The following is a 20,397-nucleotide window of genomic DNA, read 5'->3' as shown; positions in this document are numbered from 1 at the left end:
GCAGATCTTTATTTTTCTGTTGCAACAAACTTCCCTCCCCTCCTTGCAAGGAGGTGGGAGAGACCCAGAACAATGGTGCGCAAGCCCCTATAGACTTTTGAAATTGCCCACCCTGTAACCCAAGACCACCCCCAAAACATCATACCTACGTCACAGAAAGAGGCGGTCTCCAGCAGAAATAGGAGTGTGTTGCTTCTCTCCTGTCTGCCAGGATACCAGATAATGCCTTACCTGATTGATTGCATTTTCTGGGTAGTCTGGCCATTCTTTTGAGATGGTAAATACTTTAGTTACTGAACCTCTTACACATATTGATAGTTTGCTCAGCTTAACAGATACTTGCCAGACTGTTTTTGCAGGGAGGTGTAAGCCCCTACAGTCCAAAAACAATTGGAAAGCTTTACCCATTTCCTTCCTCCTTGCAGAGAAATACTTGAGGTCAATTTGGGAGAGTCAAAATGGCTTCAGGATTGCTCTCCTGTACTATTTCAGAGATGTGGTTTATATATGTTTGCCTTGTACATTTATGAACATTGATTCTGTATTTGAGACCTTAAACCTTAGAATTCTTATAACAATTGTCATCAATGTGCATGGTACTTTACAGTCTAATATTTACTTAGCTGTGATTCCTGCATTGCAGGGGTTGGACTTGATGACACTTTGTGTCCCTTCCAAGTGCAGAGTTCTATGAATCATAGAATTGTCGAGTTGGAAAGAACCATGAGGGTCATCTAGTCCTACCCCCTGCAGTGTAGGAATATTTTGTCCAATGTGGGGCTCAAACCTCAAACCCTGACATTAAGAGTCTCATACTCTACCAACTGGGCTGTGATTTGTATTATAAGATAAACAGGAAAGCAAGAGGGCGACTTCTTCTTTTCCCTATTTTTTATATATGTTGTGGTGTTGGTTATATATTTTTGGTAATGCACTACAGTGGTGCCTCACAAGACGAAATTAATTCGTTCCGCAAGTTCTTTCGTCTTGCGAGTTTTTCGTCTTGCGAAGCACGGTTTCCCATACGAATGCATTGAAAATCAATCAATGCGTTCCTATGGAAACCGCCTTCAGACCAGGTCCGGGGACAGTCTGTCCCCCGACCTCTTCTGAAGGCTGGGGGGGGGCGGACAAGGGCTTTTCTTCCCACCCCCAGCATTTTAAAAAAACCCTGGGACAGCAGAGGACTTCTTCGCTGTCCCGAGGTTTTTTAAAATGCTGGTGGGCAACAGCGCTGCCGCCCGCCAGCATTTTAAGATCGCACAGGACAGCCTCCACTGTCCCGGGGTTTTTTGAAATGCTGGCGGGCGGCAGCGAAGGCTTCGCTGCCGCCCGCCAGCATTTTAAAAAACCCCGGGACATTCTCCGCTGTCCCGGGGCGATTTAAAAGCCCCCGGGAAGGCAGGCAGGGGGGACAAAGACTTTTGCCCCCCGCCAGCCTTCAGAAGAGGTCCTGGACCTCTTCTGAAGGCTGGCAGGGGGCAAGGGTCTTTGCTCCCCCCTGCCTGCCTTCAAAAGCCGTCCGGGGGCTTTTAAATCGCCCAGGGACAGTTCCGGGGCGATTTAAAAGCCCCCGGGAAGGCAGGCAGGGGGGACAAAGACTTTTGCCCCCCACCCGCCTTCGGAAGAGGTCCTGGACCTCTTCTGAAGGCTGGCGGGGGGCAAAAGTCTTTGCTTCCCCCCGCCTGCCTTCAAAAGCCGTCGGGGAGAGCGGAGAATTGCAGCGCGTTTTTCCGCTCTCCCGGGAAGGCAGGCAGGGGGGAGCTTTTAAAATGCTGGCGGACCGCTTTTAAAAATCCCGGACCGCTTTTAAAATGCTGGCGGTGGGGAGCAAAGCCTTTCGGCCCCCGTCGGCCTTCCTGGACCTCTTCTGAAGTCCGGAGGGGGGGGGGAAAGGCTTTGCTCCCCACCGCCAGCATTTAAAAGAGGTCCCGCAAGAGGTCTTGCGAAGCAAGCCCATAGGGAAATTCGTCTAGCGAAGCGACGCAAAAACCGAAAAACCCTTTCGTCTTGCGGGTTTTTCGTCTTGCGAGGCATTCGTCTTGTGGGGCACCACTGTATACTGTTTTTTCTTATGCTGTCTTTTTTGTTTTTCTTTTTCTTCTTTGTGTTTTGTTTGGTCCATAAGTATTATAATTGTGGAAAATGTAATAATTTTTGGGGGGGGGAAAGGAAAACAAGAGGACGTGACTGGAGGCAGAGCAAACATGTTGCTTCAGTTGCATTGCTTAGGCTTAGGTCTAGTGTTCGCTGCTGCTTAGCTATTTACTCAGAAGTAAATCCCACTGTGCCCAATGGGAGGCTTCCTCCTTAGCGATGGGTAACTCCGGACTGCAGCCTCATCCATCCGCCAGGCCATTTGATTCCAGATTAATTTTCAACCGGCACCCTCTCGTGGGGAATCGTTGTAAAACACACGCCACGGCTCTTTTCAGGTACAGGTAACTCGCATCTTACACTTGCACGACCACAGGTTTATGCGGGTGGCGGGGAAATAAAGAAAGAAAGGGCGAGTTGGCTCTGCCCCGTTCCCGGAGCCCTCGCGAGTCCTTCCCGGAACCTGGAAGCTCCAAAAGCTCTTTCCGCGGTGTTTGTGTTTTCCTGCTGCTCACGGAACAACCTGCCCGGGCCAGAGCTTCAGGCCTCCGCTTCCCTTGCTTCCCCGAGCCCCGGAGGCGAGGCGGAGGGCGAGGTCGTGTTCCCCCGCGGAGCCCAGTCGGTGCGGCGCTGCGCCGAAGAAGCGCGCCCGGGGCAGCATCCGGCGAGGGCACCGCTGCGCCTGGAAGGGGCTCCGGCGCGTGGGAAGCCTCGGCGGGAAAGCAGTCTCCGCCCAGGCGAGGAAGGGAAGGCCGGCCGGGGGGCGGAGAGCAGGAAGAGCGCGCCGCGCCCGAGAGGACGTTTCCTGGCGCGCGCCTCCGGCCCGGCTCCGCTTGGGGGCGACGGGGCCAGGGAGCTGCGCGCCGGCTCGGCTGCCTTTGGTCCGCGCGGAGGCGCCACGCAGCGGCTGGAGCGCGCGGCCGGGCCGGGCTCCTCCTCCCCCCCCCGCGCGGCGGCGCCTGCTCCGCGGCCTCCCGCGCCGCCAGCTGCGCGCCTCGGCTCCCGCCAGTAGCAGGTCGGCGGAGGCGAGCGAGTGCCCGGGGTGGGTCGGGGCCCGGAGGGGGGCGAGGGCGAGGGGGGGCTCCTGCGCTCTCCTTTCCTTTGTGCAGATAGAAACCGGGGAGGCTCCGGGCCCGGCCGAGCCCCGGGCGGGGGGGTGGGCTCTGCAGGGCCGGCGCCATCCTTAGGGCAGCCGGGCAGCCGCCCAGGGCGCAGACCTCTCGAGGGGCGCAGTCTTATGCAGAAAGACCGTCGTTGTATCTTACAAAGTTCTGATCACATTTTACGTTTGTATTTTATATTTTGAAGGATGTTATAATTTGTACAAGACATGTTATTTTTTGACAAATCAAGGTGAGCAACCAAAAAAATTGGGTGGACATACTTCGCCTTCCTAGCGTGCAAAATAGATTGGCACCAGCTGGGCTGAACTTTGCAGACTCTGGGTGCTGCTGTGTAGGCCGCAGCACTGCAATGCCAGAGGGACTTTGCTTCCATGGTTCAGGGGCTGGGCATGGTGTGCCTTTCTTGCGCTCATCTTTCCTTCCACTCCACTTCCTTCACTGACTGGAGAACCCATTTTTGGAGATACCTTAAGAAGTGTTGCTGGATGCAACTCCCCTGATCTATTACTGTTGCTCAAATCGGCTGGGGCTTTGGGGTGTCCCAGCAGTACCACAGGTTCCTCCATCCCTGCCTTTAAACAGTCCTGGCATTAATGAATTGTGGGTTTCCCATTGGGGCATCTTGGTCAGTCAAGGTGAGAACAGGATGCTGGGTTGGAAAGGCCATTGACATGATCCGGCAGAGCTCTTCTTCCGTTCTGATTCACGGTTGTTGATTCTGAGTGTGTATACTTCCTCTAGAGTAGAAAAGATAGCTGGAGGAGGAGAGTGGCTGCCAATATATATATCCACATATATGTGTGCTTATATATGTGCATATATGCACATGCTCCCTCCCTTGCCTTCCAGAGCCATATTCTCTCGCAGGAGCTCCCCCACTTACATAGAAAGACACATCACCTGCCCCCCCCCCACGAAGATGTATCATCAGGATGGGGAGGGAGGGCAGGTTTAACGCCCTCCCCCTCCAAATCCCACGCACACTGCTCTTAGCTTTTCTTAACTCATTTTTATTGGATGGGGAAGTGAAGGCTTAAGACTCCCCCACCCCAGCAATCCTGAGGAACATCACCCATGAATCCCGCCTCTGCCGAACTGTGGGTGAGGTTTTCCCTGCTCTGACGTTGGAGGAGGAGGAGGAGGAGTGTGGCCTTGGCAGAGGTGCCATGGGCCTGATCCAGCCTGTAGCCTAGTGGTTCTTCCTCACTGGCCTATACAGATACTTTCACAATGTCCTGCTGGGAACTCCTCTGACTTGTTTGCAGTGGGAGGAATATCAGTGTCGCACTCTTCCAGTTCGGCTTGCATGGCAGATTCATCTTCCCTCCTCCTCCCTTGTGCTGTTCTGGGGGTTCTCCAACACCCCCTCCCACCCACACCGCTGATTCAGTGGAAGGAGGCCAGAGCTGCATCCCTTCTCTTAGTGTGTGCATATAAAGTGTTGCCTTACCATATGTTAGGAACAAGCACGATCTTGTAATGCGGCATCAAAGGAGTGCATTTTCTGGATGCCGTTTCCATTTAATCCTGTCCTCCTTGCACTACAACTTGCTATGAGCATGGGCGCTAGTATTAGGTGCTCCTCTTGACAGGAGTTATAAATAGTGCCCCCCCCAGCTGTTTTAGATAATGTTTTGCTTTTAGACGGAGATGGACTTCCCTCCATAAAAAGGTAAAGGTAAAGGACCCCTGACAGTTAAGTCCAGTCGCAAATGACTCTGAGGTTGCGGTGCTCATCTTTATTGGCCAAGGGAGCTGACATTTGTCTGCAGACAGTTTTTCCAGGTCATGTGGCCAGCATGACTAAGCCGCTTCTGGCGAAACTAGAGCAGCGCATGGAAACGCCGTTTACCTTCCCGCCGGAGCAGTACCTCTTTATCTACTTGCACTTTGACGCGCTTTTGAACTGCTAGGTTGGTAGAAGCTGGGACCGAACAACAGGAGCTCACCCTGTTGCAGGGATTTGAACCGCCAACCTTCCAACTGGCAAGCCCTAGGCTCTGTGATTTACACCACAGCGCCACCTGCGTCTCTTCCCTCCATATCTGTCCTTAATTCAGTGCAGCCTGAGCATGCAACTCTTGCTAGACTGCCATGGCCTTAGGGAGCGGGGCAGGTGGTAGCAGCTGACTGTCAGTCAAAGGAATGGGACTCAAAGAGCAGCATCCTACTGGGAGCAAGGGGCTTTGCCTAGGACGTTTCCCAGGGGCGTTTCCTAAGGCGGTTTTGGGTTCTTTTTGTTTCTGCAGACTCTTTGGAACACACCAACCTTCATGGATTCTGCTGGGTTGTCAGAGGCCGGTCAGGTATCTGCCGATGCCAGGAGACACTTCAAAGTCTGCAGGTTCATCATGGAGGCAGGTGAGAGGGGTGCTGGGCTCTGCATTTTGGAGCAGCTGAGGAACGCTTGGTTAGTAGTGCCCCAATCCCTGTGAGAAAGGAGGGTTATGTTGGAAGGGGAAAGGTGATTTGAGGAGACACAGGACCAGGTGTGGCAATCTTTGTGGCTTGGAGGGTAGAGGGTCCTGCCTGGTTGGGTTGGAGGCAAGCCTAGAGCTGTGAAATGGAGGAGTTGGCGGGCGGCATTGTAAGTCAACGAGAAACAGGAAACAATTCAAGCAGTATGCTCTTTTAAAATTAATGCTGTTTTCAGTTAACTGTAATAAATTGTTAAGCTCAATGACATTTTGTTTTTTAAAATAAATTGCATAGTGTCGCTACTTTTCCACTCACAGGAATACTGAAAGGTGGTGGAGGCAGGCTGGGGTAAAAACATTGTCTGAATAATTTGTCTTATATCTCCAAAAGGAAAAGGCTGGTTGCTTTATTTTAGAACGGAAGCTAAAACGTCAAGGAAAATCAAGAAATATTGTTTAGGAGGAAATCTGCCCTGATTGAGGGAAGGGGGAGCCCGTAGGCATATTGAGGGTGGAAGCGACATTTAGGTGCCTACAGGCAGAAAATCTGAAAGCCCCTTCCTCCCAATGGTTAAAATGGGATGTAATCCACTGGAAAAAAAATCTGAGTCTGCATCACTGAAAGGAATTGGATCTGCGCATGGTTTTGCACAGCTCCCATTCATTTTAGAGAGGTTTGCGCAGGAGAACTTCCCAGTGGATTTTCCCTCACCGCAACCTTGTTAGTTTGCCCTCTCCCTCTTCTGCCCTCTGCTTTGTGGCCAAGCCACCTGTGAGTCAAGGGGCCCTGCACTTTGCTTCCCCCCACAGTCCCTGATCCTCGCCTTGCTGATTCTCTTTTCCATTGACAGGTGTGAAACTGGGCTTGCGCTCTGTCCCTATTGCCACAGCATGCACCATTTACCACCGGTTCTTTATGGAGGTGCCTCTGGAACCTTATGATCCCTACTTGGTAGCTATGGCTGCCCTTTACCTAGCGGGGAAGGTAGAAGAGCAGCACCTGCGGACAAGGGACATCATCAATGTCAGCCACAGGTAATGGGGACCGAGTGTGAGTGCTGGACTTAGTTGTATTAGGAGTATCTACATGGATGCAGAATAAGGCATCTCTCACCCCCAACAGCCATTCCTTAGCCATTGGGCTTTTTGGAGGGAGTCCCTTCCTAATTTACTTTTTTTGTACTTCTGCAGACCTTGGGGTTTCCCCAAGCCTGCTGATTCCTCCTTCTTGTGCATGAATAGTGGTGTTGTACCTACATAAGGAGGCATACTTGGAGAACTGAGTTTGCTCTTAGGATATATGGTATGAGGGATTATACAGTTGTGCCCCTTCTCACTCATCTTGCCATTGTACCCTCCGCTTTCCACAGTGGGTGGGTGTGCTTGCAAGAGCAAGGAATAACAAAACCATCCCTCTTTTAATTTGGTTAAAGACATACACATCCCCACTTGCTTTTCTGAACTGCTTAAATCCAGTTATCCTCTTGACTGGCTTATGTCAAAGTTTATTCACAAGTGGCAGTGCAGACATTTGCCCCGTATAGTAAAATTTGTAGGTCAACCCCAATGTGAACAGCCCATGTGGCATAAACAAAAAAGGACCCCTTGCTGCAACCATCAGCCAGACTAAAGAGAAAACTGACTTAAAAAGTGAAATAAATGCTTTATCAATTAGGCTTTCTTCTTGTTGATTAAAAGTGTCCCCCCACCAATTAATCAACTAACAGCTGTAGTTGATAAATCTACTATTTATGGGGAACAAAGGCTGTAGCCCCATTCAGAATTCTAGGCAAGGGATTTGGCTTTCCACAAGATTTCCATAGAAGATTGTTCAGGCTTAGAAGGAACGCCTCCCTCTGTAAGACATTTGCATGCAGCTTTCTTTGGGTGTTCAGAGAAAGAGAAAAATCAGTTTAATTTGTCACCTGCAAGAAGGAACCCCATAAACCCCCAGAATTTTTCCTCTTCCCCACAGGTACTTGCACCCACGAAGTGACCCCCTGGAACTGGACATGCATTTCTGGGAGCTGAGAGACAGCATTGTCCAGTGTGAGCTCCTCATGCTGCGGGTGCTGTGTTTCCGTGTCTCCTTCCAGCACCCCCATAAGGTGCGGGCTGCTCAGTGTGGTGGCTCAGGGTGCAAACGGGGTGCATGACTTGCTTGGGAGGCAAAGGGCTACACCTTCACGACTCTCCTCCCACCTGGAGGAACTGTTCCTTGCACCCCAAGCCTCTGGGTTCTGCTTCCACCTTCCAGATGGGAACAGACTGCAGAGGGTTAGACTAGGAGGAACAGATCAGAAGTCACAGTTCTGGCCAGAGAAGGGAAGCCAGACATAGTAGCGGGGAGGAAAGATGGTACCCAGCGACACTCGTTCCCCAAGTGGTGGGAGAATGAACCCAGGCTGGCTGGGAGCCAGCACTCCTGACTTTGGAGCCCTTCTCCATGGTTGAGAGCAGGTGCAGTAGGATTGCACCCTGGGGCAGCAGGATGTAGGAATGCAAAAGCCAGTGTGGTGGCATGAATAAAGTACTGGGCTTGCAGGAGAGACCTGAGTTCAAATCCCTCACAAGTCATGAAGCTCACTGGGCAAATAGCTTGCCAGTTTCATCTGTTTTCCAGGGTTATTGTGAGAATAAAAGCAACACCTATTTTGCTTTGAAGAGTTGTGTAGAGATTTTTCCACTACCAAGTGGCCAGGTGGTCTTCAGTGGGGCTGGGGAAGCTGTGGCTTCCACCGTTCTCAATCATTAGTTGGGCTCAGGTTGTGCCTGAGGGCCACAGTGTCCCTGGTGTTCAGGAGTCATCCAGGTTTTTTTCCTAAACCATGGGGACCTCCATGCTGGAGAGCCACACACACGTGAGGACAAAGTGGGGAAAAGTTGTGAGATTGTGTTGTTAGCTCCAAGGGACTGAATCATGGGACCAGATGCCAGTGGGGCTGAAGCAAGGGACATGGCCTTCGAAGAGCATCTGCCATGGCTTTGCCACAAGCTCTGATCCCTTTTTGAAAGGAAGGGCTTTTGTGAGAGATGCTGCTCACAAGCGGAGCCCCTGGGTTTTCAGCCAGCGCTGACACTTGCTGTTCTCTTTCTGCAGTACCTTCTCCACTACTTGTTGTCCCTGAAGCACTGGATGAACCGGCACAGCTGGGATCGGACCCCAGTGGCTGTGGCAGCCTGGGCCTTGCTGCGGGACAGCTACCACGGGCCTCTGTGCCTGCAACACCCCCCTCAGCATATTGCTGCATCCATCCTTTACCTGGCCCTGCAGTGTTACGGGGTGGAGGTGCCTGCTGATGCTGAAGCGGAGAGGCCTTGGTGGCAGGTAAGGGCGCGGGAGTGAGAGGTGGGCAGGCCACTGGCGGGGCAAGCAGTCGGGTATCCCCTTTCAGCCCAACCTGGACCTGGACTCTTGTCTTGGAGCTGGCCCACGCAGCAGCCTTCTTCCTTCTTAATGGTCTGTTTTTATGCTGAATCAGAAGTACAGACAGTGCCACCCGTCGGCTGCTGCGCCTCTGCAGTCACATGAACTCCATGCTCCACACCAGCCACTTCCCTGCCTGTTATACAGTCATACCTTGTGTTGCGTTCCGCTCTTGTTGTGGACTTTCAGCTTACGAACATGGCAAACCCCCGGCAGTGTTTACTTCCGGGTTCGCCGCATGCACAGAAGTGATCTGCTAGCTTTGCACACATGCAGAAGCGCTTGATCGTGCCGCACACATGTGCAGAAGAGGCACTCTAGTTGCAGACTTTTCAGGGTGCGAATGGCACCCCGAAATGGATTACGTTTGCAGCTAGAGGTACCACTGTACAGGGATGTGCTAGGCCTGGGAACCAGCACAGGGGGAGGTTGCAGGCCTTCCCCTTCTGCTCATGAGACCCCCCTTCAATCCTCGGTATGCCCTTAAGGGACAACTTAGGATTCAGAGGCCAAATGATACAGGATGCAGGTGATCTGCAGGTGATCTGCAGTCCTCCCAGTTTTTTATGGGAAAAAGAAAAAAGGCAGATGCAGCCCCAGGGTCATTGCATTGGATCAGGACGGGGGCATTAGAGAGCTGCCGCCGCTGCTGCTGCTGCTTTGTTTAAAAACCCTTTCTAGGACCCTTGTACCTACGGGACCGCCTCTCCCGGTATGCCCCACGGAGGACCTTAAGGTCCATATATAGCAACACCCTAGAGGTCCTGGGCCCTAAGGAAGTTGGATTAGCTTCAACCAGAGCCAGGGCCTTTTCAACACTGGCTCCAGCCTGTTGGAACGCTCTGTCTCATGAGACCAGGGCCCTGCAGGATCTGATTTCTTTCCGCAGGGCCTGTAAGACAGAGTTGTTCCACCTGGCCTTTGTCTTAGAATCAGTTTGATTCCACCCCCCCTTTCTTTTTCCTTTCTCCTCCTGTGAAGAGGCTGCATCCTAATGTTTTAATGTTGTATTTTAATCTTTTTGTATTTTAATCAATTTGTTTTTATTATTCGTTGTTAGCCGTCCTGAGCCCGGTCTTGGCTGTGGAGGGCGGGGTATAAATAAAAAATTATTATTATTAGTTCCCATACTTTGTGTGCTTGGTTCAAAGGCGGGGTGGTGGTGGTGGCAGAGGAGGAAAGTCTCCCGCATGAAGCAGTGGAGAGTTTCAAGGCACTGGGGAGGCAAAGAGGTTGGAGACAGGGAACTCCAGCGAGTTCTTGGCTTCGCCAGCTTCAATGCTAATAAGGAAGTGGGAGCAGCTAGGTCTTGGAAGAGGGAGACAGGGGCGCCCACTTGGGTGCTGCCAAAACCAAAGCTGCCACCGCTTCTGCTGCCACTGGAGCAAACTGGGAGGGCAAAGCAGCCTGCCAGGAGCGGCGGCTTTGGACCTGGCAGGTCGGCCTCTCCAGGAGGCCCATCGTATTTTGACAGTGGAGCGGTCTCGCTCGCTTGGGAGGTGGTGACCGCTAATTCCTTGCAGGTTTTTAAGCAGAGGTTAGATGGCCATCTGTCATGGATGCTTCAGCTGAGATTCCTGCATTCCAGGGCATTGGACTGGATGATCCTTGGGGTCCCTTCCAACTCTACAATTCTATTCTGGTTTTCTCTCCTTCTAGGTGTTCAGCGAAGATCTCTCCAAGAATGTCATTGACCAGATTGTTTTGGGCTTGATCCAGATCTATACTCTGGATACAGAAATTTCTTAAGTACATGGGGCCGTAAGGAGAAGGCTTCAGCGCCCCAAGTTGACTGGTCACTTTAAGTGGGGTTGAGGTGATAGTGTTGCCCCCTGAAAACACACCAAATTTGTATCCTGTTTGTTTTGAGCGACCCAGTTGAACAGAACGGGCTGGATTGGTGTTTGTGCCTGGATAGACTCTGTTCTGTGGTGTCCCCGAATCCCTCTCCAGCCTGGAATTAGTCTGAAGCCTTTGATCCTCTACTCTCAACTTGGTGCCAGCTCAGAGTCCATGGGGAAAGAAGAACATGGAGAAGGAACCTGTTGCCTCCCTACTACAGGTGAAACATGTTGCCAGGATATTTCCCCCACCTGTTTCTGGAATGGATCCCCAAAGCTTCAACGTACCAGTCATAGATCTTGGATGAAGTACCATGACTCCATGACATCTGACAAAGACTCCACTGCTGTGAATGCCTTAATTCCAGAGTAAGAAAAATTCATGGATGAACTAGGGCTGCCAATTAATATAAAAAAATGGCACCACTCATTTCAAGCCTCATCATACCCCCTGCAGTTCTTTCCTCCCAGTGTTAAAAACTCAGACATATAAACTAGGAGCCAAAAAGCACCTTGAATCCAGGTTGCGGTTGCCCCAACGGTATGCCTCTTCACCCGAGTTCCATCTGTCAAGCTGAAATTTTGGCACTGATCGAACAGTCAGAAGTTCAATCCTTGAGTTCTTCCCTTTGCTCTTTCAAAACTCTAGAACTCGAGTTTTGTCCAGTTACACGGCAGTATCTTCAGGACATGCCAAAGTCTGTATGCTGATAGCACAAAATAATTAACGTGAGATTTATTGCCATGGAATGTGATGGCCTTTAAAAAGGATTAGGCAAATTTATAAAGCCTTGGTCTGTCACTGCTATTAGCCTTGGTAGCTACTGGATGCCTTACAGGGAGTAATTCATAAATAAAATTAATAATAATAAGTAACGTGTCCAAAGACAGTATACCTTTTGAGTGCCATTTCATTCTTGCACCTTTGCCTGTTCCACTTGGGGTGGGGGTCAGTTCTCCATGCTTCATAATGGCCAGATAGCAATTGTTAGCCGGTCCTAATGTGGCAGAGAAAGCTCAGGGAGGCTGCCTGCCTTTGACAACGAGACCAATGTGGGCCAACTTTCAAGGGCATGTTGCAAGTCAGGTCGAAATGATGAGCCGCTGCTGCTGCCATGTGCACTACAGTCACCCCACCCCCATTTGTGGTTTGGGGTGGTTTTGCCCCCATCCTTCTGTGAACAGCAGTACAGTACAGCAGGCAACAGTACAGCAGAGGCAGATGCCAGTAGAGCCCTTTCTAGGGCATAGCTCTTGCGCCACAGCCCCCTGCTGGCTGTGCCACTGAGGGCTGCCAGCTCACCACTTGCTAACCAGATCTATTCCAGATTGACCTCTCATTGCTGTACATTTGCAGCTCAGCTCCTGCATGTCTGCCATATTTCTACTTTAGTATATTTCTACTTTAGTATATTTCTACTTTAGTGACACACATCCTGAACTTGTAGGAATGACTCTTCAGTGGCCCATGGAAGCAAAAATGGCATTTTTTCATCTCTAGGGTGAATGCCCTTTATACTTCGTATTAGAAGTCAGAATGGAAAACCAGTTGCTTCTAGTCCCCCCCCCCCCACCTGTGGTGTGTCTTCCAAACCTGGCAGTACCCTTAGCCCGCATACTCTAAGAGACCATCTACAGAGAGTATTGTCAGGCATCAAGTGGAGAGGCTGCTGGAAGTGGAGTTGTAACAAAGGAAGCATCTGCTACTGGTTAGAACAAGTTGGACTAGTCACACGGGGTTGCAGAGAGATGTGCTCCAGCTCTTCGTTCTAGCAAGCCAGCCCCCCCTCTCCCCACCACTGTCAGTCGGCATCTTGTGTCCCACACTGCATACTTAGTTTTCATTGTTTTGGGACCCCCTTCTGCTTTTAGGGTTTTTTTCTACAGTTTTTGGGACAATGGATAGAGCTTACTATTAGTGTATACTCCTTAGGATGGAGGAGAGTGGGGAAAAAGGTTTACCAAACTTACGCAAACTGTAGGTCCCTTATGGATGGTCCCCAGTGTGGTCCACTTGACACTGATGATGGTAGCATCCAAAGAAAGGAAATAAACTCTACTATTTATTACAGCCCATTGCATTTTGAGAAAAAGTCCTTTATCAAAGGCACTGTAAATGTCCAAATAACAAGAAGGATAACTGGTACAAAATGCAATAGCTTATCATAAATGCATGTTAAAAATTATCCAATACCCAAGTTCGGTGGTTTATATATTACTTGTACATTTACAATGCTCTTGATATTTTTTTTTCCAAAACAAATTGGGCTTACAAACAATATTTTGTAGCACTTGTAGTTTATTTCTCCCCCATTTTTGCTTGAAAGTGTTGCTATCCTGGGACTATGGCTGGTTTTCTGCTTTCGCTTTGGGTAGCAGCCTGGTCTTGTTTTAATAATCAAGTCATTAAAGCAGTTTAGCTTTAAAGATCTAGGGGTCTTTTAGCCTGGTGGCTTTGTGATTTTTGGATAGCCTCTTCCATTTGGACAAATGTACAAGCGCTTTTTTTTTTTTTACTTATTATTATTATTTATTATTATTTTTAAAAAACCTCTCACCCTCTCCCCCTTTTTACTATGATTTAGGGAAAAAAAATACCCCCAATGAAACGCAATCCCCCCTCCCTTAGAAGGAATGCCCTTACCCTCCCGCCCTTGTGAAATAGCAGAAACTCACTGATAAACACCTGGCAAATTTGTACAGCAGCAAAGTGATCTCTTTTTTCTTCGGATGGTGTGTGTGTGTGCATATATAAGCCCAGACGGGGACGAAAGCTTTCCTTTGGTGGCCCATTCCGTTTACTTGAAAATTAAACACTTAAGATTTCCATTTTTATTTTTTTCCCCTTTAAACACTCAGATGAGGAAAAAGAAACTTTTTTTTGTTTTCATTGTTTTTCTTGGAAAGAAAAGATGACGACAAAAAGATTTACAGATGGGTTTGGCATTTGCCCTTCCGTGGAAGGGATGGCTTTTCTGACAGTGCTGCAGCTGGTATTTTCAAGCAGGTTTGCCCTGGGAAAACGCAGAGTATGTTCCACAGTTTCTAAATATTACAGACTTTTAGCTACGTGTTTTTTATACGCGGAGAAAGCTGGGGCTGCGAGGGGTTGAGGGCCACTCATCTTTGCAGCAAAAGACAAAACAGTCTGGTCAGGGACAGCACCCATGAATCCTGACTCCTTCCCCATCTCCCCCTGGCTGCTGTAGGTACAGCTCCTTTGTCACCGTGCGTGACAGAACTATGAATGCTTCTTTGGTGGCCTCTATGTAGCCCCATATTGCGGAACTGTATCAGTGCAGACCACGGCACCAGATACTTGTAAGAAACCCTCAGCATCATCAAAAGGGTGCTGGCCCTTCATTTAAGTTCAGTGGTTGCACTCTGCCCAGATCCGTGCTTGCTGCCATGGAGAGCCAGTGGCAGTTTGGAGCTTTTCGCAGGTTCGTTCTGGCAGGAATGTTGTATAACTGAGGTTAAGATAAGCTGGTTTGGTTTGAAAGAAGATGAACGCAAGCTTAACCTGGTGGAAGCCAGTATTCTCTCTGGGCGATAAAGACGTTTTTCTGACCTTATGACACCATGTGCTGCTGTGCCGTGAACCTCAACTTTTCTTTCTCTGCCCTCGCCTGCTAGACCAAAGGTTCTCTAAGCCAATGCAGTGCATCCATCCAATAGCGCGTCAAACAAGGGAAATCACACCCAGCCATGGAAGCTACTTGGTGGCCTCTGATACGGCATGAGATTCTTGATCTCAGGATCCTGGGTTTGATCCCACCTTGGGCAAAAGACTGCTGCAATTTTGGACTAGATGGTCCCTTTCAACCCTAGGATTCTATGAACTCATTCTCTAACTCTCTGTCCTGACAGGATTGTTGCAGGACTAACATAGAATAATGCGCTGTAGGCTACCCTGAACCGAGAGGAAGAGTGGGATATAAACGAGCAAAGGAAACATTACCTCCTCACCGCCACCTCACAGCACTTGTCTGTGCATAGGATCAAGGTAGCATGTGAGCCAGGAATACACACTGCTCAGCAGCAGGAATCTCTGCCACCTTCAAATGGTTGCCCTGTGATTTTGGCCTATGAGGCAGAAATGTGTACAAATGGTACGCATTCTCTACTGCTCACTAGTATGAGGCACAGCCCACCAGGCCATTCACCCAAACGGGCTGAACAGTAATGCATGGGAGCTGCAAGAAAAGGCAGCAGTGCTCTCTTTTCTCTGTGCGGCAGACCAGCTTCCCAGTGAGTTGGGCCTCATGGACCTGTCTCCCACCTTGTCACTCCTAAGGGCAACCCAGTCCTTGCTGCCGTGGTACCTTTGGGATCTTCTCTGATTGTGGGGATTGCAGAGGCTGAATTTGTGGGTTCATGGCTCCCATGGTAGACAACTGTGTGAAGGAAAAAATAGTGAAGTAGAATGGATATGCATGAAGTCTCCTTAAGGAAAAGTGGAATTCTCTTAATAACCTTGTTTCTCCCAGCCCAGCATTTGCAGGTACTGTCATCGGGTCTGGAGATATGCAGTCCTTGAAACCAGTGTAAAAGGAAAAGCATTGTAACATGACTAATCTCTGGAATAAAACTGGATGTAAATCAGCATTATTAAGTAAAAATGAGTGGAAGCCAGAACTACTTGTTGAGAAGTCATTAATTGCTGGCCACTAAGCCTGCATGCATTCAAATGTCTTTCCGCAACCATGAGGGCTAGAAACCTATTCCTTCATTTTGGGCACAAAATATAAGATTATCAGAAATACAACTTCTTTGCCAGTCTGATCAATGCTTTGAATGAGAAATTTCAAATATCAAGAAAGTTGTTGCTTTCTTTCTTGGTAGATTAAAAAAAAGTAGTTCAATCTTTATCTTTCCCCCTCTTCTAAACAGTCTCTTTTGCTCAGATATTTATTGGAAGCTGATCAAAATTACCAGCTTTAGGAAGCATTTGGATTGAGAGTACTTCCAGGGAGGGGGCTTGGGGGGCAGGGCACCATTTCAGGGAGGTCTGCTTTGGGTCAGGTTCTGGATAACTGCCTGAAAAGGCCCAAATTTGTGCCAGTGCAACTAGACCCTTAATTTCCGCCACTCTGCATCTGTGCAGGACCCAGCCCACCAGGGCTTCTGTTGCTGTACTCAGCAACTGCCTCACAGTCAATTCCCACTCCCAAGAGGAAATAATCAGTGTTCTTTCCCTGGCAAACCCTGATATAAAATACAAGCTACAGCAAGCAATGATCTTTTTTTTTAAAAAAAACAAAACAAAAACAGATTTGCCCCAGGCTGAAATTCCCTTGGGGGAGAGGGGAAAGGAGAAAAGAGGGTTTGATAACAGGCATGCGTTATGGTCAGAAGGTCCGTTAATACATCTGTTGGTTGGTATCATATATATATATTTAGGATAATAGATGTCTAGATTATTCCTCTTTTTTCCTTTTTCCTTTTTTTTTGTTCTTTTTCCGGTGCAAATATAGTTCCTTTTTTAAACTTTTTTTTGGGGGGGAGGGGAAACCTGAAAAGAGGTCCCAGAAATAAATCAAAGCAACCCCCAAACGGGGGATTATCGTGGGTTCGGTGAGTGTGTTTTGTGTCCAAAGAGAAACGAAGAACAGACTAGAGAAATGGGTGGTTGTTGTTTTTTTCCTGTACACCCTCCGGGACTCAGCCACAAACCCCTCATGGGTGATTCTGAAGAAAACTTTTCTCCCCCTTCACAGTTTGTCTATCGCTTTTCATTGCATCAATTCAGTTTCTCGTCTTCATTTGCCTGAGCCAACCAGTGGCAGAAACCGTGTCCATTTCCACCCCGTTAAGAGAAAAAACCTCCAGTGTCAAGAGGAGAAACACCATCTCCTGCCCGCTTTCTTTCCTGACTCACTCAGCTAGTCCTTGTCTCCCAGGAGGAACTGAGCACCCCTGCTGTGCACAAAGTCATTTTGACTGGTTGCATGGTGGGGTTGTGTTAGAGGGAAGTTTCCATGCTGTGGAGCGGGCTAACAGGGCTGGACGAGGAGGTAGGTGTCTTGCTGGCATCCGTGCTTAGGTAGATGCCGCTGTCAATGGCGTTGTTGTTCTTGTTGGGGGATGGTGGGGGACTGGCCCGGAAGCGCCGTCTCGGGGGACCCTCGCTCTCCTCCACGTCTGTATCATCAATGAGGGGGATGTTGTGGATGTAGTCGTTGATCAAGAACTCGGGCGTTGTCATGAAGTTATGGATGGAGGTCTTCGTATCTGGCTTCTCCAGCCCTTCGTAGAGGGAACTACGGAACGCTTTCACTACGCGGATCTGCAGGGAAGGCCAAGAGGAAAGAGAAGAGAGAGAATGAGAGCTTGTCTCTTGAGAGCCGGAACTGACGCCAGGCCACATTGGTGGGACTTGCTAACTTTGTCCTTTGCCAAGCTGGCTTGGTCAAGGAGAAGGCTGAGGAGAAGGGAGAGGACCTTGCAGTCCTAACACTTAACCTTTCTCCTCATTCCAGCCCATGTCAGTGCGGGCCAAGCATTGTCAGTGGTTCTCCAGGGTTTCATAAATATCTCAGGTGAATTTGTTTTCAGCCCTGCTAGCTAATTGAGGGCACCCCTATGCTACAAAACAGCATATATCAGCTTTATACCAGTTTAACTGTCAGGGCTTCCCTCAGCAAATTGTAGCACAGTGAGGGGGCTAAGAATTCTGTATGTCCCTAATTCCAATTAAAGAGTTACGATTTCATGGGAATGACTGTTAAGCCAGGATAAGTCTGTGATATTGTACATTTTAAGGTGATGGTAACTTGGACGTAAGCCATACACATTTTGTGTGCTGCATAAGCTCTGCTCTGACCCATCTTTCATAGGCTATAAGCAGAAGAAAAGAGGCCAAAGACAGGCTTGTGCAGCTTTATACAGCTTTATCCTGTTCTTGATATCACCTCCCGCTGCCCTACTTCATTTTCTTTGGCTTCTAAGTCCCAAGGCCTGACTCAAAGCTGGTGGAAAGAGCGGCCGCCCATGCGGACAACCAGTCCCTCTGCTTTCTTAACTATAGCCCAGTTTTCGTGTGTTTTGTTGTTCTTTATTTTCCATTTCCTCGCCATACCTGGGATATTGTTTATGATTCCTGGTGGACATTGATGGAAGGGGTGATTGGGGAGAAAGGTGAGGGGGACTAAAGGAGCCCTCATCAGCAGTGAAGAACTAAAAAAACTAAAAGGGATGAGAAGAAGAATCAATAGAAAAAATGGCAAGTGCGGATGGTTAGAAGAGGAATGGGGGAGGGTGTTATGTGGCCAACATTTTTTCATTGGGTGAAACAATCTAGTGGCTTTGTAAGGGACAGACAGTGGAGGGTGGAAATGAATTTAATCTAAAGAAAGTGAGAGAACGGAAAAGAAGTGTGTGTGTGTGTGTGTGTGTGTGTGTGTAAAATCCTCTACGCTCAGGAAAAATCCTGAACTTTTTGTTTTGGGGTACAGCATTTCATACCTGCTCTGTTTCTTTGCTGCTTGTTTCCCCCCATCTTCTCGCCCCTCAGTCTGGCAATTGACACAGGCGTTTAAAATTCAGTTGGGCTCCCCTTAATTTCCTCAGAGTTGAGAGCATAGCAGCTAATTTACCAAAGGTGACAGGGGAGTTGCATTTGATTTCCCAGCTTCAGAAAAAGCTTAAAATATTCTCAGCCTGTCTGGTTTCACAAACAAAACGAACCTGCTGCCTCTTTCAAGGAAGGGCTGGGGGGAAATGGCCCAAAAATAAACAAGCAGTGTGCTTACTGCCATGTCCATCTTAATCAGCCCTGCAGTGCTTTGTGGGTAAAAATCCTACACCATTCTGCTCCTAGCTCAAAATTTCTGGTGCGTTTTGGTGTGGGAGAAGGGGGAACACTTTTTCTCCCATGGGAGAGGAGTGGCTCATCTCGATTAGCGCTTAGGAAGCTGGTGGTGGACAAGAGACGCATAATGTGGACTAGTCTGCATGCCCAGTGAGCAAAAGAAGTAGGACAGAAGCACAACATTCCAGGGCAGCACATGCAGTTGGGTGCCACATCATGCCACATCATGCTTTAGGGGCCCAGAATCCAGTTCCTGTACCCAGGAGATGGGGTGGGAAGGATCAAGCTGAGGAAAAGGCCTAAAAGAGAAAGACAAAAAGCAACAAAGCAAAACCCAGAACAATTCGGAAGCATGCAGGAAAGGCAGAAATACTGGGTCATATACTGAAAGGTAGCTAAGCAAATAAGAATGGAGCTTAGAGAGAATATGGTATTTGAAGGTCTGAGGCTCCTAAATGCTCTTTCCTCCATTGGGAGCGGTGTCCGGCTATTATGTGAGAAGAGAACCATTTTAGGTTCTACAGTCAGCAATGAGAAAAATATGGTTCTGTTGCTGTTCATGATAAAGCAAGGAGTCCTACAACCAACTTTCAGCTTTGCGCAGAAAGTGAAAAACAAAACTAGAACCCAACATTTTAATGTGGCTGCTCGGAGTAAACTTTTAGTGAATACACATGATTTTTTGCTGGGTGGTAAGATACTAGATGGTGCACACAACCATTTGGTAAGCCCATTATTTCTATTGTTCTGCCAGGTTGTGAGGAAAATCTTCATACTTATCAGAAACCCAGGAAATAAGGGGAGAGGTAAAATTTGTGTTAGCACATGATAAAACCATGCTGGCTTAACAAGTGGTTACATGTACACTGGTAAATTACCATTTAGTAAATGGTCAGCTACATGAAGGGAAAGGGGGCAAGTTCCTATGCAATTGTGTAGTTATGAATGTAGCAGGTGCTACATTCTACGTACTTAGGCCTCTCTGGGACTAGGAGTGGAAAGATTTGTCTTAGCATCATATAATAAATCTAAAAGACAAGGAATATGTTCAGTTTACTCTGTTCCATGTTGGCAATGTCATTACTTTGCTCTTCAACCCTGGCCTCTGATTAGTCAAAGAAGGTAATTATATCACCCTGGGTTATATCATGTTTCAGTCCCAGGTATCTTGGTTGCTGCATTATCTGTTGAGCCTTTCCCCCCTCAGGGTAACACTGTGCCCCTGCCATGAGGTAAAGCGAGCTTGTTGCCTCAGGCAGATTTCGTGCACCATTAAGGGCAGCAGAGTTGGGGACCAATCCAATGCATGAAGCTCAATCCACTAGGATGTTCTCATACACAAGTCCCACTAAAATGAACAACTGCTTCATAATGATACAGTGGTTCATTTCAAAAGGGTGTACATATGAGACATTTTCAAGGTTAGCTAGCAGGAGGGAGGCCATGTTGTTTTTCCATCTCATTATGTCTTTGGTCAGCCCTGTCTACCTTAAACAGAGCTCTCCTTTTTGGTTTCCTGGCTCTTTCTTGCTCCCTGAACTGTTGGCAGTTGACTATCTCAGACCAGTGACCTCTCAGCATATCACCATCTACAGGGCAAGTTTTAAACGTTTCTGAGCACAGTTCAAAGTGTTGGTGCTGACCTTTAAAGCCCTAAACGGCCTCGGTCCAGTATACC

The 20,397-nt window shown here is 48.7% G+C and overlaps 2 protein-coding genes across 11 annotated transcripts in view; one reads left to right on the top strand and one right to left on the bottom strand.

Annotated features, from left to right (window-relative positions):
- Positions 1 to 2,998: 2,998 nt before the first annotated feature.
- CCNQ (cyclin Q) lies at positions 2,999 to 11,342 on the top strand. Of its 2 annotated transcripts, none has more exons than XM_081894795.1 (6): positions 2,999 to 3,112; positions 5,471 to 5,582; positions 6,490 to 6,673; positions 7,614 to 7,746; positions 8,739 to 8,966; positions 10,725 to 11,342. In XM_081894795.1, the coding sequence occupies exons 2-6, from the start codon at positions 5,495 to 5,497 to the stop codon at positions 10,812 to 10,814; spliced, it is 723 nt and encodes a 240-aa protein (XP_081750921.1). In that variant the 5' UTR covers positions 2,999 to 3,112; positions 5,471 to 5,494; the 3' UTR covers positions 10,815 to 11,342. The 2 variants fall into 2 exon arrangements, with proteins under 2 accessions (XP_081750921.1, XP_081750920.1); XM_081894794.1 differs by lacking the exon at positions 2,999 to 3,112 and adding an exon at positions 3,567 to 4,322.
- Positions 11,343 to 13,723: 2,381 nt separating this feature from the next.
- ATP2B3 (ATPase plasma membrane Ca2+ transporting 3) overlaps positions 13,724 to 20,397 on the bottom strand; it is a 120,481-nt gene continuing 113,807 nt past the window's right edge. For 5 of the 9 annotated variants that reach the window (XM_081893821.1, XM_081893815.1, XM_081893814.1 and 2 more), the window contains one exon: positions 13,724 to 17,195. In XM_081893821.1, coding sequence (XP_081749947.1) covers positions 16,872 to 17,195 — 324 coding nt within the window. In that variant the 3' untranslated portion in view covers positions 13,724 to 16,871. The remainder of the gene's footprint in view (positions 17,196 to 20,397) is intronic. The other 4 variants (XM_081893818.1, XM_081893819.1, XM_081893820.1 and 1 more) reach the window with 2 other exon arrangements.

Source organism: Podarcis melisellensis, assembly GCF_964234715.1.
Source record: "Podarcis melisellensis genome assembly, chromosome: 17".
In the NCBI taxonomy this organism is placed as follows: domain Eukaryota; kingdom Metazoa; phylum Chordata; class Lepidosauria; order Squamata; family Lacertidae; genus Podarcis; species Podarcis melisellensis.
This window is presented reverse-complemented; position numbering and strand designations above follow the sequence as displayed.